At 40.3% G+C, this 27,159-nt stretch overlaps 1 protein-coding gene across 2 annotated transcripts in view; it reads left to right on the top strand.

Moving 5' to 3' along the window:
* LOC135101705 (elongator complex protein 3) overlaps positions 1 to 27,159 on the top strand; it is a 201,442-nt gene that overhangs the window by 100,589 nt on the left and 73,694 nt on the right. For both annotated transcript variants that reach the window (XM_064006020.1, XM_064006021.1), the window contains exon 8: positions 26,916 to 27,048. In XM_064006020.1, coding sequence (XP_063862090.1) covers positions 26,916 to 27,048 — 133 coding nt within the window. The remainder of the gene's footprint in view (positions 1 to 26,915; positions 27,049 to 27,159) is intronic.

Raw genomic sequence — 27,159 nt, 5'->3', positions numbered from 1 at the left:
CCTGATGGCCTGTTCAAAATTTTCCATTTTAAAATGTTTATATGGTATGTATTTGTTTAACCTCTCCAAGTTAAGAACCAGGCGAAATTCCCCGTTTTTCTTTTCTCGCAAAAAAATAGGAGAGATAACCTGCTGAGTTTGTTTGTGTGTGACTTTAATGACTTTAAGCTGTAAAAGTTTTTTGATCTCTCCAGAAATTATCCCCTGTTGCACAGTGTTGAACCTGTATTCCAAATCATTAAAAAATAAAGGATGAACACTATCGACATCAATATCAAGGTGGCAATGCTGAACAATATCCAAAATGACAGGGTCACTGGTAATTTTACGCCACTCATGCAGGAAAGAGTGTAGTCTGCCAGCTTCAAAACATGCACTTGCCTGTAAGTTTACTGGGGCTGCCTGCTGCGGCCGCCCCGGCCCTTGGAGTTTTTTGGCTCCACATCCTGACGAGTGGAAGGCAGTCGTGGGGCAGCCCTGGAGCCATACCTCTGTTGCCCGTAGGGTTGGAACCTGGCGTAATATCCCCTACTAGCAGGCTTGTTCCAATATCCACCAGGGCGTTTACCTGCGAACTTGCTAGTAAAGGCAGGCTTTTTCTGCGAGAACTTACTCCGCAGTTTCTCCGCTTCCTCAGTTTGTCTGGCAGACTGGGACACATCGTCACCGAACAGAAAGCGAGTAATTGGCACCTTATCTGAACAAAGATGAGCATATTTATAGTTTATCTCGCGTTTCATGACAAAACGCCTGGCCAAATTGTTCCTGTGATTGGCATTGCCTAGCAATGCCAGTGCACCATTTAGCATGCTCACCTCATGTGCCAACTTGGGGTTACCTTCCTGTTCAGCCAAATCATCCAGCGCCACTAAGGATTTGGTGATAATGGTTGAAGCCCGCAGGATGTCCTTATTTACCTCCTTCAAGCGGAAGTCTGTCTTCCTGGCATCCAGCTTCAGGGCCTCCAACACCTGTGGGTTGCATTCCACTGGCGCAAGAGCATGGCAGTTATTAGGCCTCTTGACAACATCGTCCTCACACATGGCCTTGTAGTCCTCCTCTCTCATACCATTATCAAAGAGAAAGTTTACCATCTCTGCCACTCTATTGTCAATGTCAGCAACCACCGTGTCAGAAGGACCAAAGGCCTTAGTGCCCTGAATTAAGGTGCTGTCAGCAGGGGCGGCAGGCATCGACACTGCCTCATCCTCACTCATCCTGGCCGAGAAACCAGAAAAAGTGGCAGAACAAGGAGGCGACAAACCCCAGCCCCCCAGGCGAACAGTGGACCCAGGGAGAGGAGAAGGCCCACAGAAGGCACGTGGGGCAGGAGGGGAAGGGGATCGAGAGGCAGAGGACGCTTCACCAGACTCCGACATGGCTGCCGCACTGCGATAAGGAGAACAAAGCCGTAAGCTTCCCACACAGTTCCATCGTCAGTGGAGACCGATATACCAATAATACAACTCGCCCCAAAAACGGGTAACGAAGTTGAAGGCACTGTACCTGCGTAACAAGCATCGTGGCCTTATCTGAAAGAAAACAGCAAAAACTTGGAAGTCCGTATGACCCAGAATGACCGTGTCTGCCCAACGCTGCGATCAGCAAACAACTGCCGGCAGCGCGTGACGCACTCTCTCTCATGGGAAATGTCCGCCCAGCAGATAGGTGATTTTGCCGAAGTAAAATTGTGGTAGAAGACAGCTAGAGATGGAACATTGCAGCGATGAGAGAGAGGTTGAAGACAGTCAGAGGAGAGGAGTTGATGAGATGAAAAACTTTTGATTCCACCCTGTCTAGAAGAGCAGTATGAGTGGAATCCCCCCAGACATGTGAAACATACTCCATACAAGGACAGATAAAGAGTTAGCAGCTGGGGGGAGGGTGAGAAAAACTGGTGGAGACATCTCAGAATGCCTAACTTCATAGAAGCTGTTTTAGCTAGAGATGAGATGTGAAGTTTCCAGTTCAGATTATAAGTAAAGGACAGACCGAGGATGTTCATTGTAGAAGAGGGGGGACAGTTGAGTGTCACTGAAGAGGAGGGGATAGTTGTCTGGAAGGTTGTGTTGAGTTGATAGGTGGAGGAATTGAGTTTTTGAGGCATTGAACAATACTAAGTTTGCCCTGCCCCAATCAGAAATTTTAGAAATATCAGAAGCCAGGCATTCTGTGGCTTCCCTGTATGAAATATTTACTTCCTGAAGGATTGGACATCTATGAAAAGACATGGAAAAGTGCAGGGTGGTATCATCAGCGTAGGAGTGGATAGGACAAGAAGTTTGGTTTAGAAGGGCATTGATGAATAATAAGAAGAGAGTGGGTGACAGGACAGAACCCTGAGGAACACCACTGTTTATAGATTTAGGTGAAGAACAGTGACCATCTACCACAACAGCAACAGAATGGTCAGAAAGAAAACTTGAGATGAAGTTACAGAGAGAAGGATAGAAACCATAGGAGGGTAGTTTGGAAATCAAAGCTTTGTGCCAGACTCTATCAAAAGCTTTTGATATATTCAAGGCAACAGCAAAATTTTCACCAAAATCTCTAAAAAGGATGACCAAGACTCAAGGAAAGCCAGTAGAGCAGCCTTGACGGAACCCATACTGGCGATCAGATAGAAGGTTGTGAAGTGATAGATGTTTAAGAATCTTCTTGTTGAGGATAGAATCAAAAACTTTAGATAGGCAGGAAATTAAAGCAATAGGATGGTAGTTTGAGAGATTAGAATGGTCATCCTTTTTAGGAACAGGCTGAATGTAGGCAAACTTCCAACAAGAAGGAAAGGTAGATGTTGACAGACAGAGCTGAAAGAGTTTGAGTAGGCAAGGTGCAAGCACAGAGGTACAGTTTCAGAGAACAATAGGAGGGACCCCATCAGGTCCATAAGCCTTCCAAAGGTTTAGGCCAGCAAGGGCATGGAAAACATCATTGCAAAGAATTTTAATAGGTAGCATAAAGTAGTCAGAGGGTGGAGGAGTAGGAGGAACAAGCCCAGAATTGTGCAAGGTAGAGTTTTTAGCAAAGGTTTAAGTGAAGAGTTCAGCTGTAGAGATAGATGTGATATCAGTGGTGCCATCTGGTTGAAATAAAGGAGGGAAAGAAGAAGAAGCAAAGTTATTGGAGATATTTTTGGCTAGATGCCAGAAGTCACAAGGGGAGTTAGATCTTGAAAGATTTTGACACTTTCTGTTAAGGAGTTTTTGGCTAGTTGAAGAACAGACTTGGCATGGTTCCGGGCAGAAATATAAAGTACATGAGATTCTGGTGATGGATGGCTTAAGTACCTTTTGTGGGCCACCTCTCTATCATGTATAGCACAAGAACAAGCTGTGTTAAACCAAGGTTTAGAAGGTTTATGTCGAGAAAAAGTGAGGAATGTACACCTCCATGCCAGACAATATCACCTCTGTTATGTGCTCGGCACACAAAGACGGGTGTCTGACACAGAAATAGTAGTCATTCCAGGGAAAATCAGCAAAATACCTCCTCAGGTCCTGCAAACTAGCAGAGGCAAAATGCCAGAGGCACCTCTGCTCAGGGGGATCCTGAGGAGGGATTGGAGTGATAGAACAAGATACAGATCATACAATACTGAGAGAGAGAGAGAGAGAGAGAGAGAGAGAGAGAGAGAGAGAGGAGAGAGAGAGAGAGAGAGAGAGAGAGAGAGAGAGAGAGAGAGAGAGAGAGGAGGAAGAACAGTTGTCTGTCCTTTCCACCAAGGTGTTAAACTGTTGGTCCTATAGAGACAGCAATGCAGTTCATGGGAAATTTCCCTACTCGGCGAATGCCCGAACAGTTTGCCAAACTGGCCATGCAATACCATCACACCTAAAACCGTGTTTGTGCGTGTGTGTGTGTGTGTGTGTGTGTATATATTCTCTCTCTCTCTCTCTCTCTCTCTCTCTCTCTCTCTCTCTCTCTCTCTCTCTCTCTCTCTCTCTCTCTCTCCCCCCCTCCCTCCCCCTCCCTCCCTCCCTTTCCTGCCCTCATTCCCCCTCTCTCCCTCCCTTTCCTGCCCTCATTCCCCCTCTCTCCCTCTCCCATCCCTGCCCTCCTCCCCATTCCCTCCCTCTCCCTTTTCTGATCCCCTCCCCTATCCCTCCCCATTCCCTCTCTTTCCCTTCCCTGCCCCCCCCCATCCCTCCCCATTTCCTCCCTCTCCATGTATCCTATCCCCTCTCTCTCTCTCTCTCTCTCTCTCTCTCTTCTCTCTCTCTCTCTCTCTCTCTCTCTCTCTCTCTCTCTCCTCTCTCTCTCTCTCTCTCTCTCTCTCTCTCTCTCTCTCTCTCTCTCTCTCTCTCTCTCTCTCTCTGTGTGTGTGTGTGTGCGTGTGAGAGAGAGAGAGAGAGAGAGAGAGAGAATCCTGATGATTGCTGAAGAGAATGAGATTGAATGAGAATGAAAATGGATGAAAGGAACATAAATGTGAAGGGAAAGGATGAAGGAAAAACGAAGAGGAATAAAGAAGAGGAAAAGAGAATACTTATTTCTCAATACTTCTTCTCTCTCTCTCTGATTCTTTAGTCACTTCTCACCCTTGCTGTTAATATTTATTCTTTCTACTTTCTCTCCATCCTCCCATCCTCTTCCTTCACCCTTTCTCTACTTCCTTGCCCTATGTACTTTCCTTCCTGGTTATTACTTCCCTTCCTCCCTGTTTTCCTTTTTTCTCCCTCCCCCGTTCCACTAAAAACCTTAAGCCCAAGTGGTGGTACACACAAATAGCTGAATGCTTGCATGCCAAGAGGGATGCCCATAACAGATTAAAATCCTTCAGTAATAACGAAGAACACACAAAATTCATTGAACTAAGATGTAAAGCAATGAGGTTAGTCAAACACAGCAAAAGGTCCACCGAGTTACATGTTGCGAACCAGAGTAAAACCCGAAGGAATTTTATAGCTTTATCAGGCAGAAGAGAGTGATTATTTCAACTATTGAACCCTTAATTGACGTAAATAGAGATTACACTAATGATGAAGAGCAAATTAGTAATATTTTAAACATTTTCTTGGCCTCATTATTTACAGTAGAAGACCTCAGCAACATCTCTATGGCACCAGCAGTGCAACTTAATAAGAATGACACCCTAAGTAGCATCAACATAACAGAAAGTGACGTGTCAAAATGCATTGATTAACTTAAAGTTAGCAAATCACCCGGGCATGACATGATCTCACCCCACATCTTAAAAAAAGCAAAATCTGAATTAGTTAAACCATTAACCATATTGTTCAATAAATCCTTGCAGTTTGGTACAATGCCCGATGAATGGAAGCTTGCTAACGTAACTCCGATTTTCAAAAAAGACAGTTAACCTACCTTATAATTATCAGCCAGTTAGCTTAACCTCAGTTGTATGCAAAATCCTTGAAACACTAATAAGAGATAAATTCGTTAATCACTTAAAAGAAAACAACTTACTTAAAAATACTCAACACGGCTTCTGCAACAAACGCTCTTGTTTGATGAATCTTTTAGACTTCTTCTATGATATTCTGAACCAGTATGACGAGAGTAATGCAGTAGATATAATATATCTTGATTTTCAACAAAGTCCCCCACAAACAAATGATTAAACTAAAATCACATGGTATCAATGGCGACGTGTTGAGATGGGTTGAAAACTGGCTAAACAACCATAAACAAAGAGTAGTAATAGATGGAAAAACATCCAAGTGGACTAATGTAACCAGCGGGGTACCACAGAGATTAGTCTTAGGACCAGTTCTCTTTCTTGTTTATATTAATGACATAGATGATGGTGTTACCAGTATAATATCAAAGTTTGTTGATGATACCGAAATTATGAATTCTGTAGTCTCTAATGAACATGTAATAGAAATGCAGAAAAATCTAGACAAATTAACAGAGTGGGGCAAACCTGGCAAATGAGTTTTAATGCAGATAAGTACAAAGTGCTTCACGTAGGGTATAGAAACGAGGAAGCAAAGTATATTTTACATTGTACCCAACTTAAAAGTGTTGACAACGAAATTAATTTAGGAGTGACAATATCGAGTAGCTTAAAACCTAGCCAACAATATTTAGAAGTCGCAAAGAAAGTAAATAAAGTAATTGGCTTAATGGACAGATCTTTTGAATATAAATCTAAGGATACAATCCTCACTTTGTATAAATCTTTAGTCCATTCCCTTTTGGAATATTGTGTTCAAGCATGGTGCCCCTGCTACCAGAAAGACATTGATAGATTAGAAAGAGTTCAGTGTAAAGTAAAAATTATACCAAGCCTAAGAAACAAATCATATGAAGAGTGTCTTAAAGAACTAAATCTTTTCCCATTAACACAAAGAAGACTAAGAGGTGACTTAATACAGGTGTTTAAAATCATCAAACGCATTGATAACATGGACCGCAGTAAATATTTTATGATAGACTCTTCAAATTACATACAAGGAAACGGTTCCAAAATTGTTGGGAAATCTTTCAATTCTCACAAATCAAAAAATTATTTTTTCTATCGAGTAGTAAATCTATGGAATGGGCTTCCCCGAGACATGATAGACTGCAACACCGTTGAGACTTTTAAACACTGTCTTGATTTTTTATCTAGCTTGCAATCTGCGGCTAACAGTGTTTGTTTATTAGTGATTAAATTCCTTGCCCTCAGGAAATGGGGCACCTCAATTCATCTATTTTCTTTCCTATAAAATTTCCTTTGGGTTTTTTCTTCTCTAACTCAATAAGGTATTTCTTTCTGATCTGTTTTCTTGTACCGCTTACACCAGAGGGAGTGGAGGGTGGGGAGAAAGTCATCTGCTTTCCTGTCCTTTTCCTCTACTATCATCTTAGTATCCTAGGTCTGGTCACCTCGTGAGGACTGCAAGGTCTGTTATGGCCTGTTTTTTCTATGTAATTCTTTTGTCTTGTCTCAAACCTTCCTCCCTGTCACCTTCCCTTCCCCTTATCAGTCATAGATAAGGGACAAGGAGTAATACCTCGCTCTCTCTCCCTCTCATAAGTTTTGTGTCATTTTTGCTTCATCCTTTCTCACTTTTTCCCACTCATATAAAAACATTGTCATTCTCAGTCAGTCTCATTCTATTTAGCAATCCTCAGGATTGTTCTCATGTTCATATATATATATATATATATATATATATATATATATATATATATATATATATATATATATATATATATATATATATATATATATGTATATATAAATATATATTTACAACTTTGCTATCCTCCATGACCTAGAGCAATTGGTGCAACACCCTACTCGTATTCCTGACCGTCTTGGAGATACGCCCAACATTCTTGACCTTTTCCTGACCTCTAATCCTTTTGCTTATGCTGTCACCCTTTCTTCTCCATTGGGCTCCTCCGATCACAATCTCATATCTTTATCTTGTCCTATCACTCCAATCCCTCTTCAGGATCCCCCCTAAGCGAAGGTGCCTCTGGCGTTTTGCCTCTGCTAGTTGGGGGGACCTGAGGAGGTATTTTGCTGATTTTCCTTGGAATGACTACTGCTTCCATGTCAATGACCCGTCTTTGTGTGCTGAGCACATAACAGAGGTGATAGTGTCTGGCATGGAGGCATACATTCCTCACTCTTTTTCTCGTCCTAAACCTTCTAAACCTTGGTTTAACACAGCTTGTTTTCGTGCTATATATGATAGAGAGGTGGCCCACAAAAGGTACTTAAGCCTTCCATCACCAGAATCTCATGCACTTTATATTTCTGCCCGGAACCATGCCGTCTGTTCTCCAACTAGCCAAAAACTCCTTCATTAACAGAAAATGTCAAAACCTTTCAAGATCTAACTCCCCTCGTGATTTCTGGCATCTAGCCAAAAATATCTCCAATAACTTTGCTTCTTCTTCTTTCCCTCCTCTATTTCAACCAGATGGCACCACTGCTATCACATCTATTTCTAAAGCTGAACTCTTTGCTCAAACCTTTGCTAAAAACTCTACCTTGGACAATTCTGGGCTTGTTCCTCCCTCTCCTCCACCCTCTGACTACTTCATGCCACCTATTAAAATTCTTCGCAATGATGTTTTCCATGCCCTCGCTGGCCTAAACCCTCGGAAGGCTTATGGACCTGATGGGGTCCCTCCTATTGTTCTACGAAACTGTGCCTCTGTGCTTGCATCTTGCTTAGTCAAACTCTTTCAGCTCTGTCTGTCAACATTTACCTTTCCTTCTTGCTGGAAGTTTGACTACATTCAACCTGTTCCTAAAAAGGGTGACCATTCTAATCCGTCAAACTACCATCCTATTGCTTTAATTTCCTGCCTATCTAAAGTTTTTGAATCTATCCTCAACAGGAAGATTCTTAAACATCTATCACTTCACAACCTTCTATCTGATCGCCAGTATGGGTTCCGTCAAGGCTGCTCTTCTGGTGATCTTCTGGCTTTCCTTACTGAGTCTTGGTCATCCTCTTTTAGAGATTTTTGTGAAACTTTTGCTGTTGCCTTGGACATATCAAAAGCTTTTGATAGAGTCTGGCACAAAGCTTTGATTTCCAAACTACCCTCCTACGATTTCTATCCTTCTCTCTGTAACTTCATCTCAAGTTTCCTTTCTGAACATTCTATTGCTGCTGTGGTAGACGGTCACTGTGGTGTTCCTCAGGGTTCTGTCCTGTCACCCACTCTCTTCTTATTATTCATTAATGATCTTCTAAACCAAACTTCTTGTCCTATCCACTCTTACGCTGATGATACCACCCTGCACTTTTCCATGTCTTTTCATAGACGTCCAACCCTTCAGGAGGTAAACATATCACGCAGGGAAGCCACAGAACGCCTGACTTCTGATCTTCCTAAAATTTCTGATTGGGGCAGAGCAAACTTGGTATTGTTCAATGCCTCAAAAACTCAATTCCTCCATCTATCAACTTGACACAACCTTCCAGACAACTATCCCCTCTTCTTCAATGACACTCAACTGTCCCCCTCTTCTACACTGAACATCCTCAGTCTGTCCTTTACTTATAATCTGAACTGGAAACTTCACATCTCATCTCTAGCTAAAACAGTTTCTATGAAGTTAGGTGTTCTGAGACGTCTCCGCCAGTTTTTCTCACCCCCCCAGCTGCTAACTCTGTACAAGGGCCTTATCCGTCCATGTATGGAGTATGCTTCACATGTCTGGGGGGTTCCACTCATACTGCTCTTCTAGACAGGGTGGAATCAAAAGCTTTTCGTCTCATCAACTCCTCTCCTCTAACTGACTGTCTTCAGCCTCTCTCTCACCGCCGCAATTTTGCATATCTAGCTGTCTTCTACCGCTATTTTCATGCTAACTGCTCTTCTGATCTTGCTAACTGCATGCCTCCCCTCCTTCCACGGCCTCGCTGCACAAGACTTTCTTCTTTCTCTCACCCCTATTCTGTCCACCCTTCTAATGCAAGAGTTAACCAGTATTCTCAATCATTCATCCCTTTCTCTGGTAAACTCTGGAACTCCCTGCCTGCTTCTGTATTTCCACCTTCCTATGACTTGAATTCCTTCAAGAGGGAGGTTTCAAGACACTTATCCATCAATTTTTGACCACTGCTTTGACCCTTTTATGGACTGGCATTTCAGTGGGCATTTTTTTTATTAGATTTTTTGTTGCCCTTGGCCAATGTCCTTCCTACATAAAATATATATATATATATATATATATATATATATATATATATATATATATATATATATATATATATATATATATATATATATATATATATATATATATTTACACATACAGTAGCCGAGGAAAAAAAAAATGGATATAAGTCCATCTCCAGTACTCCACAAGCCTTTTTCCTCGTCATAGCCTACTATGCTGTAGCATTCGGTTTTGGCAAGTTATTATACCTAACCATGTTACAGGATTGCCAGTTATATGTTTTATGTGATTAACAGCTCAGTGGCCTCCACACTGTAAGAGTGAGAGAATGCATCTTCAGAGAATCTGTTTTTACTTTTGACGTAGTTGTTGATTTGCCACTATTTTATGCCACATTCCTTCAATTTACACTTAATGATGGCTCTAGGCAAGATAAGTGATACTGAGAAGAACTGTTATCATTGGGTTAAGGGAGGTAAACTAACTAAAAGAAATAAGTGAGAGGACAGGATGTAGCATGAGATCTTTCTTTTCACTCTTCAAGTGTGCACAAAGTCGTGTTCCAGGTATCAGGATCTGGGCGCCCTTGTAAAACTTCAGAGGCCCACATGAACTTATAAAATGTGAGATGTTGAAAAACCCATGCATTATGGCCTGACAATTAAAGCAGGCTTACCCTAGCCTCCTAGGACATGCTACTATCCACTAGGGCTGGGCGGGAACCAGTTCCGGAATCAGTTCTGATAGTTCCGCTAGGCCTTGCTTGGAATCAGTTCCGAGTCTTGGAACCAGTTCCACCTTAACAGTTCCTCGTGAATACTGATGGCTGATGCTCATGAGTTACAAATCACAAACAGTTATGCAATATTTGAAATACGTAATCATGAATATTATTCACAAAGTTTTGTAAATTATATCTACAAATGAACGAAATGGAGTGTAAAGGAATGATACATGAATAGCGTCTCTTCATCCAGTATTCAAAGAAATCACACGAATTATATGAAAATATTTTGTTCATGATGGCCAGTAGCATGCTCTGATTTAGTGTTGCCATATGCATAATAGTTTCTTATGCATCATAATTTCTTAAAACTCTGATCGGTAGATATCCTGTGACATCATAACAGGGTATAAATAGTAGTGTGCAGCTGGCGACTTGCTCTTAAGAGCTAAAACTACCTAAGAGAGAGGGAGCCTGAGACCATCATCCTCATGAATAAATAAAGACCTTATTTTTTCAGATACTCAAAATAACTTACTTGCATGTTGTACTCCAATCCTTACTCTCACATTATAATGTAATATTTTTACAAGCACCAAGTCTTTTTCAAAGACAGCATGCTGAAGGTGCACATATCGCATTTGTACCTACTTTGCAGTGCCAGACCATAGAGAACGGAGGTGTACATCTCACTTATTAAGCCTAAATTTCACGTAAAACAATGGCATCCAAGCGGAATAGAACAGCTCCAGTGTTGACATACATGCAACAAACGTTGTTGTATACTTGGTGTGTAAAGATAAACTGAAATACAGTGGAAGTACATCGAACGTGATGAAACACCTGCACACAAGGCATCTAATTGAATATGCAGAGTTGAAGGAGGATGCAGATGTGGAAATTGCTGTCAAACCCCAGACCATCCACCTCTGCTCAACCAACACTGATTGAGGCCATCACTAGGGCTCAGCCCTATAAGAATGATTTGAATAAAAAGAAAAAACTTGATGCTCAGATTGTTAGGATGAGAGTGGAAGACTTACAACCACTATCTGTTGTGAAGACAAGGGGTTCAAGAGATTAGTAAATGGACTCAACCCAGATATGACTCGCCAAGCCACAGAGAGGTAGGACTCTCTTACCTCCATCTATCAATTTGACACAGCCTTCCTGACAACTATCCCCTTTTCTTCAATGACACTCATCTGCCCCCCCCCTCTTCTACACTGAACATCCTCAGTCTTTCTTTTACTTATAATCTAAACTGGAAATTTCACATCTCATCTCTAGCTGAAACAGCTTTTATGAAGTTAGGTGTTGTGAGATGTCTCCACCAGCTTTTCTCACCCTTCCAGCTGGTAACTCTGTACAGGAGTCTTATCCATCCATATATGAGTATGCTCCACATGTATGGGGGATGGCTTCCATTCATACCGCTCTTCTAGAGAGGGTGGAATCAAAAGGTTTTTGTCTCATCGACTCCTCTCCTTTAACTGACTATCTTCAGCTTCTTTCTCATTGCCGCAATGTTGCATCTATTGCTATTTTCTGCCAGTATTTTCTTGCTAACTGCTCTTTTGATCTTGCTAACTGTATGCCTCCTCTCCTCCCACAGCCTTGCTACATAAGACTTTTCTTTCTCACCCTTATTCTGTCCACCTCTCTAGTGCAAGTGTTCTCAATCATTTGTCCCTTTCTTTGATAAGCTCAGGAACTCCCTGCTTGCGTTCCTATTACTAGAATTCCTTCAAGAAGGAGGTTTCAAGACACTTATCCTTCAATTTTTGGCTACTGCTTTGGATCCTATTTGAGGACTGGCATCTTGGTGGACTTTTTTTTTTTATTGGATTTTTGTTGCCCTAAGCAGGTGTCCCTCACACATTAAAAAAATAAAGGGAAATATCAGTGAAAAGCAACTTAATATCAAAACTACCTATGACAGTATTATGAACTTATAATTTATTTATTTGATAAAATTATAGGAATTTTTAAGATAATTTTATTTGATGTTAGTGGCTCAAGTATGGGGATGAAATATTTAGCCAGTTTGTAATTAAATGTATTAATAGTATTGAGGATGGGCCTAAGGTGACATTTAATTATAAATTGGTTAAATATTTCATCCTCATACTAGAATCACCAACATCAAATAAATTTACCTTAAAAATTATGTAAGGTATCTAAGTGTTATGATCACCTTCATGTTGGTGGTAAGTGTGTTGCTCCTCTGTTTCATTCTGTAAGGCTTCCCTCACTAGATTGATGACAAAGAGAATACCTGCATGGTCTAAACAGTATCTTCTGGTGAGTTCCATGTCATTAGTTAATTCAATACGTCTTATCTGTATAAATAATTTGAGCTGAAGATGTTTAGTGGCCATCTTGGCCATAGGAGTGTCTATCATAAGCTGCTAAGACAGCTTGGATAGGTGTCCAGGAATAGGTTAATCCATTTTACATTGATTTTCAGTTTCCAAACATTTTGGATTTTGAATAGAATTCAGGAATAAATTAAGTTCAAGAATTGAGGTTCCACTCTTTATATATATATATATATATATATATATATATATATATATATATATATATATATATATATATATATATATATATATATATATATATATATATATATATATATATATGTGTGTGTGTGTGTGTGTGTGTGTGTGTGTGTGTGTGTGCAGCAAAATAGAGAACAGATAAGTGGGAAGAAGAAAGATATAAAAGATGAGAGAGGAGAGGGAGAGAGAGTGATAAGGAAGGGATGTATTGCTGATGAGTCAGAGAGTCGCTGTGTTTAATGTAAAACTTTATTTGAATTAGAAGTTGATCTTCCCCATTCAATTTTTTCCACTCCCATTCCTTCTTGAGAGTTCAAATTAATAGAAGAAATAGTTGAAGAGTTATTTTCTTGCATGAAGCAATAGATTTTCACCCAGTTCCTCTAGTAAGTATATAATAATTTTTTAAACTTAGTGTTCTTGCAGTGTAAGACTCAGTGAGTGAGAGAGTGGGGGAGCGGCTGCCCTTCTCAGCCCCCTGTTCTGTCTGCATCAGGGACGCGTTTAACAGTTTTTCTTACCAGCTTATTCAGTAGCAGGTTGGAAACCATAGAGGGTAGACGTGGCATAGAGAGAGACAAACTAATACATGGATAGGGAGGATGTATTACTACTTTACACCTAAGGATGAGATTAGTATTATTGTGTACTGTCTAGACTCTATGGGAGACCAGGATCTGGGCAGATCCAGATATTGTTTGAAGGACATAAATAGCTGTATTCTGCTACTCCTATATATAGCTGGGGTCTCACACATAGTTTTTTCTGTGTGTCCTGATATCCATTGTGTCTTTGTGCAGAGTACTTATAGGAGCAGGCTCCTGTCCTCTTCTTTCTGCCTAAGTGCAGTGTCTTTTTGTGGGCCTAGTGTCTGAGCGTTGTGAGCATTTTTGTTGTGATTTTGTTAAATGGTACTGGTGTCTGTGGCCCACAAATATGAGTGAGGCAGACCAGAGGAATTTTATAATCTTTGTACTAGACTACAGCTGTCTTCTTTCTTCCTGGATTTCCACCAGTTTAATAGGTGGTAATCTGTCTTCTGGAAGATTGTAGTTGGGCTTCTCTCTGACCAGAGATGTGGTTGGTTTTTGTTACTGTGGGCAGTAGTCCAATGGAGTATTATAACTAAGTCTGTGGATAATCTGTGTTGTCTGTGCTCCCTAGCACATGGCTAATTAGTTTTTTCCAGCTTAGAATTAAGTTGATGTTTATCATATTCCCTTCTCTGTTGGTGCGTTAGACAGAGTGGCAGCCTCAGAGATGTAATAGTTGTTGATGACCAGTAGGTGCCTGAATTCATCATATCTACACCTGCACAAGGCTAGAAGGAGCTAGCCTAGGGAAAGCTGACTCATGTGAGTGGCAGCTGTGAAGGGAGCTGAACCTGGTCGTAACAATATATACCACATTTGTTGGTGCATCAGATGCACATTTTCTTGAAAAAAAAAATGTCTAATAATTATCAATCATTTAATGTGGCTGTAGTACAGATGCCTAGGCCTGTGTATATATATACATATATATATATATATATATATATATATATATATATATATATATATATATATATATATATATATATATATATATATATATATATATATATATGTGATTTGGCAGCATATTAGACACACCCCTAGTTTACAAAGATGTTTTATAGAAAAATTTTTTAATATGTTTCATCATAAAGTTATAGAAAAAAAATTGTAGTGTGTGTGTGTGTGTGTGTGTGTGTGTGTGTGTGTGTGTGTATGTAAGAGGACCACTGGCTAAGGGCAACAAATTTTTTTAATAAAAAGAAAGGGCCACTTAATGCCAGTTCCCACAGAGATGTCAGATAAAATAAAAAAAGAGGATAAGTGTCTTGAAACCTTCCTCATGAAAGAAGAAGGAAATACAAAAGTATGTAAGGAGCTCTAAACTTTAACAGAGAAAGGGATCAATGATTGAGAATGTTGGTTAATTCTTGTATTAGAGAGGTGGACAGAATAGGGATGAGAGAAAGAAGAAAGTCTTGTGCAGCCAGGCTGCAGGAGGAGAGGAAGTCTTGAAATCTCCCTCTTGAAGGAATTCAAGTCATAGGAAGGTGGAAATACAGAAGCAGGCAGGGAGTTCCAGAGTTTACCAGAGAAAGGGATGAATGATTGAGAATACTGGTTAACTCTTGTGTTAGAGAGGTGGACAGAATAGGGGTGAGAGAAAGAAGAAAGTCTTGTGCAGCGAGGCCACGGAAGGAGGGGAGGCATGCAGTTAGCAAGATCAAAAGAGCAGTTAGCATGAAAATAGCGGTAGAAGACAGCTAGATATGCAACACTGCGGCGGTGAGAGAGAGGCTGAAGACAGTCAGTTAGAGGAGAGGAGTTGATGAGATGAAAAGCTTTTGATTCCACCCTGTCTAGAAGAGCAGTATGAGTGGAACCCCCCCAGACATGTGAAGCATACTCCATACATGGACGGATAAGGCCCTTGTACAGAGTTAGCAGCTGGGGGGGTGAGAAAAACTGGCGGAGACGTCTCAGAACACCTAACTTCATAGAAGCTGTTTTAGCTAGAGATGAGATGTGAAGTTTCCAGTTCAGATTATAAGTAAAGGACAGACCAAGGATGTTCAGTGTAGAAGAGGGGGACAGTTGAGTGTCATTGAAGAAGAGGGGATAGTTGTCTGGAAGGTTGTGTTGAGTTGATAGATGGAGGAATTGAGTTTTTGAGGCATTGAACAATACCAAGTTTGCTCTGCCCCAATCAGAAATTTTAGAAAGATCAGAAGTCAGGCGTTCTGTGGCTTCCCTGCGTGATATGTTTACCTCCTGAAGGGTTGGACGTCTATGAAAAGACGTGGAAAAGTGCAGGGTGGTATCATCAGCGTAGGAGTGGATAGGACAAGAAGTTTGGTTTAGAAGATCATTAATGAATAATAAGAAGAGAGTGGATGACAGGACAGAACCCTGAGGAACACCACTGTTACTAGATTTAGGAGAAGAACAGTGACCGTCTACCACAGCAGCAATAGAACGGTCAGAAAGGAAACTTGAGATGAAGTTACAGAGAGAAGGATAGAAACCGTAGGAGGTAGTTTGGAAATCAAAGCTTTGTGCCAGACTCTATCAAAGGCTTTTGATATGTCCAAGGCAACAGCAAAAGTTTCACCAAAATCTCTAAAAGAGGATGACCAAGACTCAGTAAGGAAAGCCAGAAGATCACCAGTAGAGCAGCCTTGACAGAACCCATACTGGTGATCAGATAGAAGGTTGTGAAGTGATAGATGTTTAAGAATCTTCCTGTTGAGGATAGATTCAAAAAGTTTAGATAAGCAGGAAATTAAAGTAATAGGACGGTAGTTTGAGGGATTAGAGTGGTCACCCTTTTTAGGAACAGGTTGAATGTAGGCAAACTTCCAGCAAGAAGGAAAGGTAGATGTTGACAGACAGAGCTGAAAGAGTTTGACTAGGCAAGGTGCAAGCACAGAGGCACAGTTTCGGAGAACAATAGGAGGGACCCCATCAGGTCCATAAGCCTTCCGAGGGTTTAGGCCAGCGAGGGCATGGAAAACATCATTGCGAAGAATTTTAATAGGTGGCATGAAGTAGTCAGAGGGTGGAGGAGAGGGAGGAACAAGCCCAGAATCGTCCAAGGTAGAGTTTTTAGCAAAAGTTTGAGCAAAGAGTTCAGCTTTAGAAATAGATGTGATAGCAGTGGTGCCATCTGGTTGAAATAGAGGAGGGAAAGAAGAAGAAGCAAAGTTATTGGAGATATTTTTGGCTAGATGCCAGAAATCACGAGGGGAGTTAGATATATATATATATATATATATATATATATATATATATATATATATATATATATATATATATATATATATATATATATATATATATATATATATATATATATATATATATATATATATATATATATATATATATATATATATATATTTATTTATTTATTTATTTATTTATTTATTTATTTATCTATTTATTTTGATGGGTTTATGTTGTGTGCTAAACATAGAATTGAATGAAAATAAATTATATATAGAAAAAATACAGTAAAAGAAATCATGAAGTATCATATATTTCAGTGTATAACATGGCACTTGAATCATCCTTAAAAAGAACAAAAAATTGGGTCATCCTATATGTCAGATATAAAAAAACAGTTACCTTAAAATTTCACTCAAAATACTATTGTAAATAAACACCAACTTCAAAATGATGAGTCATCCAAAGTTCCTGCTATCTTCAGTCATGAAAACAGTTGTAGTATACACAGTTTTTATTTTGCACTGCTGTCTCTCTCTCTCTCTCTCTCTCTCTCTCTCTCTCTCTCTCTCTCTCTCTCTCTCTCTCTCTCTCTCTCTCTCTCTCTCTCTCTCTCTCTCTCTCTCTCTCTCTCTCTCTCTCTCTCTCTCTCTCTCTCTCTCTCTCTCTCTCTTTAAAAGTAAGAACAATCCTGAGGATTCCTAAGTGGAATGAGATTGATAAAGAATGAAAATGGAATTATACAAGTGAGAAAGCATGAAGTGTAAATGACAGAATAAATGAGGGGGGGAGAGAGATCTGTCATCTCTGACAGATAAGGGGGAGGGGAGGTGACAGGGAGGGAGGTTTGAGCCATGATGAAAGAGGAAGGGAGAGAAAAGGAAGAATGGGTTTAAAGGATATACAGGGAAGGAGATTACATAGAGCAAAGGAGTGAAAGAGAGAGAGAGAGAGAGAGAGAGAGAGAGAGAGAGAGAGAGAATCCTTAGTCCCTAGTCCCTTATCTCTGACAGATAACAGGGAGGGAGGTTTGAGACAAGACAAAAGAAGGGAGAGGAAAGGAAAAAAGGAGGAAGGGACAGGCAGCAGATAGGTGAACAGTGGCTCGCACAGCTGGTGAGTTAGTCTTGCGAGTTCTAGTTTGTTATTCTAATTAAATCTTTATTAAAATTTCAGTGCTCGTATGAATGGCAACTTCGTCTTGCCAAGTTTTGGTTCACTATTCCAATTAAATATTTATTAAAGTTCCTGTGCTTTATTGCAGTTGTATATCATAATGACCATGTGTTGCCACATGCCCTATATATATATATATATATATATATATATATATATATATATATATATATATATATATATATATATATATATATATATATATATATATTACACAGGGTGTGGCAGAAATGCCTCCCATATTTTAAACTTTCACCTATTTGTTGCTAATGAACTTATGAAGTGCCAATGTTTTCATTTAGCTAATGACTTACCATTTTTTTTCTAGATACCATCATCTAGCAATATGATTTGGACTGGTGCACATCATGCTTTTGCTGTAGAAACATTTTTGAAGAATGGTGAATCTGTAATTGCAACACAGAAAGCTTTTTGAGTTCATGTTAGGTCAGAATGATGCTGTTCCAGATAGTAAATCAATACTGCTGTGGCTTGCAAATTTCAGAGCCACAGGTTCAGCAGTTAAAAGAAAGCCACCTGGAAGACCACAAAGCACTCGAACTCCAGACAGTGTTCAAGCTGTGAGACTTTCTGTTTCTCAGTCTCCTACACATTCAGCTCACAAACATGCTTCTGCCTTGGGATTGTCTGATCGAACAGTCAGAAGAATTCTACACACTGATCTGCAGTTCCATACAAATTAATGATTGCTCAGAAACTGCACGAACGCAACTGGGAAGATCGCATGTCATGTTGTGACAATGCCCTTCAAAATGTTCCTGTAAATGCTGTTCTTCTCACAACTGATGAAGCTCACTTTCATCTCTCAGGCTGTGTGAATAAGCAAAATTTTTGTTATTGGGCAGAAAATAACCCTAGACAGCTTCATATATATATATATATATATATATATATATATATATATATATATATATGTATATATATATATATATACGAGGTGTGTCATTAAAGTTCCAAGACTGGTGTCCTAAAAGATGAATTTCAAACCCAAGCCACAAACCACCATATTTCCCCTTCAAAGTAATCCTTCTGGAGTATACAACTGCGCTCCCAACCCTCTACAGTCACTAATCTTTTTCTTACGTGCTTTTAAAATCATGTCCTCTGTTGCAGGTCGTTTAACAATGAGCGCTGAACAGCGAACAAACTTGAAGTTTTTGGTGCAGTTGGGGAAAACGCCGTCAGAAGCACTGGGTATGCTGCAAAAAGTGTACGGGGATGAGACAATGTCACGCTCACGTGTTTTTGAGTGGTGCAAGAGGTTCAAAGAGGGCCGGGAGGACGTGGAAGATGACCCCAGGAGTGGAAGACCCTCAACGAGCAGGAATGAGGCCAATGTTGAGCGTGTCAAGCAGATGGTGCGTGACGATCGTCGGTTGACTGTTCGAAAGATCGCAGATGAGCTTGGCATGAACCACAACAGCGTGTGGAAGATTATCACTGAAGATCTGGGCATGCGGAAAGTCTGTGCGAAGATGGTGCCGAGACTCCTGAACGATGACCAGAAGGGACGACGCATGCAGGTGTGTCAGGACATCCTCGAGCGTCTGGAAACTGAACCAGACTTGCTCAGGAGAGTCATCACCGGCGATGAGTCCTGGGTATTTGAGTACGACCCGGAGACCAAACGCCAGAGCCTTCAATGGAAGAGTCCGGCGTCGCCACGGCCGAAGAAAGCAAGGCAGTCCAGGTCCAGCTTCAAGGTCATGTTGATCGCTTTCTTCGATGTGAGGGGCATCGTCCACTGCGAGTTCTTGCCACAGGGCCAGACAGTCAACCAACATGTGTACAAAGAAGTACTGCGGCGTCTGCTTCGTGCAGTGCGCGAGAAGAGGCGGGAGTTGTGGCAGGGCAACTCGTGGCTGCTTCACCACGACAATGCGCCTGCTCACAATGCCCTGAGCATCAGAGAGTTCTTGGCCAAGAAGAACATCGCCGTGCTGGAGCAACCGCCCTACTCACCTGACCTCGCTCCGTGCGACTTCTTCCTCTTCCCCAAGCTCAAGGAGGTCATGAAGGGGACCCGTTTTGATGATGCGGACGACATCAAAAAGGCCGTGACGACGGAGCTGAGGAGCATCCCGCAAGAATCCTTCCAGCAGTGCATGCAAGCCTGGCAGAGAAGGATGGACAAGTGCATGCGGTGCCAGGGGGATTACTTCGAAGGAGATAACCTATAGTTTGTAGCCTGGATGTGAAATAAAACTTGTGTGGCACCAGTCCTGGAACTTTAATGACACACCTCGTATATATATATATATATATATATATATTACAGGAGGGATTCAAATGCATTACATACTAAATGTATTGTTCAAAGAAAATATTCGCAAGCAGAGAGAGAGAGAGAGAGAGAGATTGCATAGTCATCACTAATTTTATTTTCCCTTTGTATCACAGTGTAAAGGAGGAAATATTTGAGGCACCATAATATTATTAAGAGATATACTTTTGTGATATGTATTCAGCATTAAGGGCTGTCAGCAAAAAAAATTAAAAAATTTCCAGAAATTGAAATATTAAAACTCATTTGTTCTCTCATCTTTTGGCCTCCTTATGACAAAGTTTTACAGCAAAATTCACAACAATAATCAAGTTATGGTAGTTTCTCTTACTCCTTCCCCATTCAGTGTCATGTCATGCTTTACAGTGTCACGCATGCTTATTAACAATTTTTGCCAAAATATTCACCAACATGGTATTTACTGGCATAAAAAGAGACATGGCAATCATAGCTTTATGTATATATAGCCACTGAGAGGCTTTGGTAGACAGTAATCAAGAAAAGAGAAGGATGTGTATGTATTTCTGTGGTCTGTCCTCACCTTTTCTTTTCTGTTTCTTTTTCTCTCCTCACCTCTATTATTACTCTCTGCTTCTACGGAAACATCACTAAGAAGGAAGCATGTAAACAGACAAAACATGGATTGAGCACATAGGGCTAAGAATAAGAAAATGGAGGACAAATGTGAAGCATGCTATCGTACCACTGCAACCTCTTCCCCTGGCTCAACCACCACCCATACTCATGCTGCCACCCTTCCCACTGACCTGATAAATGATGAGATCAGACATCTCATTAACCAAGTTTGCCACTTCCTCATATATCTTACCTCACAAGTGCCATATTTCATCAGCAGAAGCTTCACCTATTTCTTTCATAGAAAATGTTATATCAAGATAGGAAAGAAGGAAACAGAGTGAATCTGTTTCTTATCATAAGGAAGATGGGAGAAAAGGAAACAGAACGAGTTGTTCACAAAAGAAGAAAACCAAGAAGCAGCTAGACTTCAGCAAGGAGTATGAGCAAAGAGGGCATTCATTAATGGGCAGGGATACAATGAGGGAGGTGGTGCCTTTTGATAACCTCGCCTTTGAGTGAATAATATACAAAAGGGAAATAATGTATCAGCTAGACCCTAAAACACCATACGAATACCATATATTATTCTACAATGACTCCATGAATGATGTAGACCTACAAGACTGATGTTAAGAACATAAGAACATAAGAAATAAGGGAAACTGCAAGAAGCGACCAGGTTTACACATGACAGTCCCTGTATGAAGTATACCTACCTATTTCCATCTATTATCGCCATCCATAAACCTGTCTAATCTTCTCTTGAAGCTCCCTAATGTCTTAGCACTAACAACATGATTACTGAGTCCATTCCATTCATCTGCCATTCTATTTGAGAACCAATTTCTTCCTATCTCTTTCTTAAACCTAAATTTTCCAAGCTTGAACCCATTATTTCTTGTTCTATTCTGGTTGCTGATCCTAAGAATTTTGCTTACGTCCCCCTTGTTATAACCCTTATACCACTTAAAGACTTCTATCAGGTCCCCTCTTAACCTACGTCTCTCTAAAGAATGTAAATTTAACAATTTCAATCTCGCATCGTAAGGAATACTCCTCATCCCCTGTATCCTTTTAATCATTCTCCTTTGTACTGATTCTAATAGACCTATATCTTTCCTGTAATGTGGGGAACAGAACTGCACAGCATAGTCTAGATGAGGTCTGACCAGCACCAAGTATAACTTTAATATTACTTCCGGCCTTCTACTTTTAACACTCCTAAAAATGAATCCTAGTACCCTATTTGCCCTGTTTCTGGCCTCTATGCATTGCTTTCCAAGACAGAGTTCAGAGCTAACTATAACTCTGAATCTTTTTCGTACCCTGAACCTACCAGAGTTTCGTTGTTTATTGTGTACCTACTGTGTGGGTTTCCAATACCTATGCTAAGTACTTTGCATTTGTTGATATTAAATTGCATTTGCCATCTGTCCATCCAGTCATTCATCCTACCTAAATCTTCCTGCAAGGCAATGGTATCTGATTCTGACCTAATTAATCTGCCTATCTTTGTGTCATCCGCAAATTTACTAACATATACTAATTCCACTATCCAAGTCATTGATATATATTAAAAACAACAATGGCCCTAATACTGATTCCTGTGGCACCCCACTAATTATATGACCCCACTTGGATTTCGAGCTGTTTATTACAACTCTGTCGCCTGTCACTCAGCCATGACCTTATCCAGCCCAACACCTTCCCATCTATCCTGTGTGCCCTAACCTTTCTCAGGAGCCTCTGATGGGGTACCTTGTCAAATACTTTTCTTAAGTCCAGATATAAGATGTCATAACTATCACTATTATCTACTGTCTCATACACTTTAGTGTAAAAACTTAACAAGTTTGTCAGGTAAGACTTCCCCTTCGTGAAGCCATGCTGTGACTGATTTATCAAGTTATGTTTGTCTAAATGTTTCCTAATGTTCCTTGCTATTATTGACTCCAATATTTTACCTACAACTGAAGTTAAGCTGACAGCTCTATAATTAGATGCTGAAGTTTTATCTCCTTTCTTAAAGATGGGTACTACATTAACCTGCCTCCACATTACTGGTACCTCACCTGACTCAAGTGATTTCCTAAAGACAGAAACTAACGTCTCACTAATAACCTCTTTGTATTCCATAAGTACTCTGGGATATATTTCATTTGGTCCTGGTGTCTTGAACATTTTTAGCCTATCTATCTCCTGTTCCACTATCTCCTTAGTTATGGAATTATCTGTCAGCTTCTCATTCTCATCTGCTCTAAACATTTATTCACTATTTGACATATCCTGCATGTTTTCTTGGGTGAAGACGGTTAAAAAATACTCATTCAGAATTTTGCTAATCTCCTCCCCAGAACTAACCAGCTCCCCATCTGCTGCCTTTAATGGACCTATAATATCCTTATTCTTCATCATGTATACCTGATAAGATCCCTTGGGGTCCATCTTCGCCTGGCTGGCTATCTTTAATCCATAATTGCCCTTAGCTTTCCTTGTTAACTTCGTGACTGTTCTAACTAATTCATTATATTGTGGCCTTAAAACCTCTTCACCTGCCCTTAATCTCATATATACTTCTCTTCTGCCCTATATAGTGTTTTAACCTAACAATCATCCATTTAGGGTAATTTTTCTGTGATCTTATTGCTTTATAAGGGATGTTTGCTAACTGTCCTATGTGCAATTTATCTACAAAATATTTATACAGCTCATCTACATTTATTTCACCTAATCCCCTCATCTCAGCCCCTCCCATCCTCTCCACTCCCTCATCTACTCGCCTTGACCTCACCTCTCCCATCTCAGCATGACCAGACCCTCCAGCATACTCACACCTATCCCCCCTCTCTCTCTCTCTCCTATGCCCCTTCCAGACACATCTTCCCTCCTCTTCCTCTACATCCTCACACCTCACCTCACCTGTCTCATCCTGCCTTATCTCTTTCAACTCCGTCCCAGACCTGACCTCACACTGCATTCATTGCCAGTCAACTCCTTGGAGGTATCTTTTTAATTCCTCATAATCTGCACCCCTAAAGTCAGGTATTTTACTAGTGTTTTTGCTTCTAAAAGTTTCTTTCCATTTTTATTTGTACCCAATTTCCCAATGGTCACTGTTACCTAGGTGTCCTCCAACCTCTACCTGCATGACTGCTTCCTCTCTATTAGTAAGAATTAAATCTGAAATATTATTCCCCTTTGTGGGTTCTTTGACTACCCATTTAAAAAAAATTATCCTGATTTACCATAAGAAACTCCTCTACTTCCTTGTTACCCACTATTAGGCTCCAGTTGATATTCCTAAAATTAAAATCTCCTACCACACATACCTGATTGTACCTTCCTGCTCTATTTATTTCCTGCCACAGTGAGGTGTTAATTTCCTTTGTACTGTTCGGTAACCTGTACACAACTCCCAGTACTACTGACTGTGATCCTTCCTTAATATCTACCCATATCGACTCTGTTTTGCTATCTGTTTTAATTCTACTGTTAATACAACACTGTAATGTGTCCCTAACACATGACGCAACACCTCCTCCTCTCCTGTTTTCCTTGTCTTTATAGAATAATGTATAGCTATCTACCTTAACTTCTGGATTAAATACTTTTCCTGACATATCTAACCAAGTTTCTGCTAAAGCAATGATATCAAGGTTCTCTACACACACTATTCCTCTAGGCAAGGTTATTTTATTCAAAATACTTCTAGAATTTGTGTAGTAAACACTTAAGCTATTTCTCACCTTCCCTGAGCTAGTTATCTTTCTAGATTTAATTAATTTGTCCTTCATTTTGACCTCACAACCCCTTCTTCCCTCCTGATTAACGAAAAAAGTGCTGGAGTGCAGTTACCTCCTGCTCGAGTGTTCCGGCCAAAACCCTAACACCCTGGCATGATAAATGCACTGCATCCTGGGTATACAAGGTGTCCCTACCATAGAAGAGGCCCCAGTTGTCCATGAATGTCCATCCATTACTCTTACAGTGATTTATGAGCTTGCAATTCACTGTAATAGCCCTGGACAGCCACTCAGCACCAACTCCCCTCCTTGGCAAGATACCACATACCCTTGTCCCTAATCCTGTCCAAAACCCAAACAGTTCCTCATTCCTGACCTTACCAAGGTCATTCCCTCCCACGCTGAGAAAAACAATGGGATTGGTCCCATCATTTTCCAAGCACGTGTCTAGCCTATTAGCTACCTTCCCTATCCCAGCCCCTGGCAAACACACCCTCGACCTATGCTTCCTATCTCTGAGACAAAGTGCCTAACCTGACTATCACCAAGCACAAGCACTCTACCTTGGGGCAGGGTAACTGTGTCTGCCCCTCCATCTTGTCTCCTCCCACCATGTCCACTTCCTCCTTCACTTCCTCCAGCACACTGAAGGGATTCTTCATCTCCATGCAAAGCACCCTGAGGACCTTCAGTCTCTTGGCGCCCCTGCACACAATCGACCACTGCTCCTCCATCACCTTACTAGGTAAGGTGATGGTGGGACACAACCCTCCCACAGGTGCTGAGATCCTTCCACAGAACTCACCCTGCAGGTCTGAGATCCTCTCACAAAACTCAACCTGCACCTCTGAGATCCTTTGATGGAACTCAGCCTCCACCTCTGAGACCTTTGCAACGAAGGCCTCAAGAACAGGAGAACTAACACAACCAGACGACTCAGCAACACAAGGCACCATGTCTACACTAGCCAGCTATATTAGCGTCAGGTCACTGCTCACTAAACACGTCCTTTCACTAGGAACGTTGGCATGCTAAGAAGCAAAAAACTTGCTGGAATAGAAGGCAAAGTAATTGCCAATCTTGCAGATAACTTAGTTTCTTCTCTTTTCTTCTACATAATATGCAATATAACTCCACAACTATTTCACCAGTTCTATTGGAATTCTTTGCATTTGAAAGAGGGATGAATGAACAATTTTTTGTTTTATGCAAATGTTTCAATCAAGGCCTCATATCTTTATGAATTACCAATGTATTCTAAACAACCAAAGAAATATTAAAAAATAGTATGCAAAACTTAAAAAGAAATCTTTAAATTTCAATAACACAATCTCTTGGGAATTGTACAAAGTTTATTGGTATTTTCACCAATATTGTGTTGCAGATAACAATAGTATATCAATTTTTTTTTTCCTGAAAATGTTATTTTCAAGCTATTTACAGACTAATTATTATTAAACTTGGCAGGTAACATCTTTTGACTAGGACACATAACATATTAAAGTTTAACAAAAATCAGTAAAGAAATAGCTTATTTTTAGTTTTCTGCAGATGGTTCTTTTATGAATGATAGGAGTCTCCTATAAACGAAATTGCATTGTGGTGTTGTTGATAATGGTTAGATGAAAGTTTGAAAATTGGTGCATGCAGGTAGGTTCCCAATATAGTACATGCTTGACAGAGACATGATTGTACCCTGGCTTGAAGGGCATTATCTTTTTTTCTGCACATACACTTTTCATCCTCTTTCCCTGTCTTCATGTCTCGTGCACCATGTCACTAAATCTGCCCTATCTAATATCTCCATTCCTCTCATCACTCTATATCATTGGTCCTCCAACTTTTTTTCAGTGATGGCACCCTGAACTTATTATGTAGCCCTTTCTGTGGCACTCCACCTTACATCACTTTGATGTATCAGGACAATAGGTAGTAGGAAAATTAATGCAATTTGAAATGATAAGCTACTTGAGGAGTTAGATTGTTTTGAGTATTAAGGGTCACATGTTGTGGATGGAGGAATGTATAGGTAAAGTTTATAATGAAAGATCAAGAAAAGTGTGGGGAGGCATGAGTAGAATGTTTAGATGTAGCATACTTTAAATGGATGCATAGAGGAAGTTATATGAAAGTGTGGTAGTACTGTATCAGCATTGATGGGGGCTGAAACAAAGAAGATTGAATATAATAGAGATGAGATAATTTTTTAAATAGTGCAGGCTTATGTGTCCATTAAGTCTTTATCCTATTCAGGATATCATGGTTCTTGAATTTATAGTCATAAACCTTATCATATGTGAGACTGTTCAAGGAACTAATGTTGATGCATTTTTGAAATGTTGTGTGCATTGATGTGCGCTCAGTTTCACCTTACCTTTTTTGTGGAGCTCTGTAGACAAGTGTCTTTGTTTAATCATCTTGAGTCTTGGGTTAGTTCTGAATTGGTTTGTTGTCCCCAGCTCTGGTGTGGAGCATGGTAACTTACGAGAGCTGGCCTTGGCACGTATGAAAGACCTGGGAACAGAGTGTCGAGATGTACGCACAAGGGAAGTTGGCATACAAGAAATCCATCACAAAGTCCGTCCCTATGAGGTGAGTCTACATTCCACTTATCCATCTGTTTTATAAGTCCTGAATTTCATTGTTTTAAGGATATGTTCAAAGTGTCCAGCCACAAGATCAAGTTACCACTCTTGAAATCTC

Source organism: Scylla paramamosain, chromosome 1 (assembly GCF_035594125.1).
Source record: "Scylla paramamosain isolate STU-SP2022 chromosome 1, ASM3559412v1, whole genome shotgun sequence".
In the NCBI taxonomy this organism is placed as follows: domain Eukaryota; kingdom Metazoa; phylum Arthropoda; class Malacostraca; order Decapoda; family Portunidae; genus Scylla; species Scylla paramamosain.
This window is presented reverse-complemented; position numbering and strand designations above follow the sequence as displayed.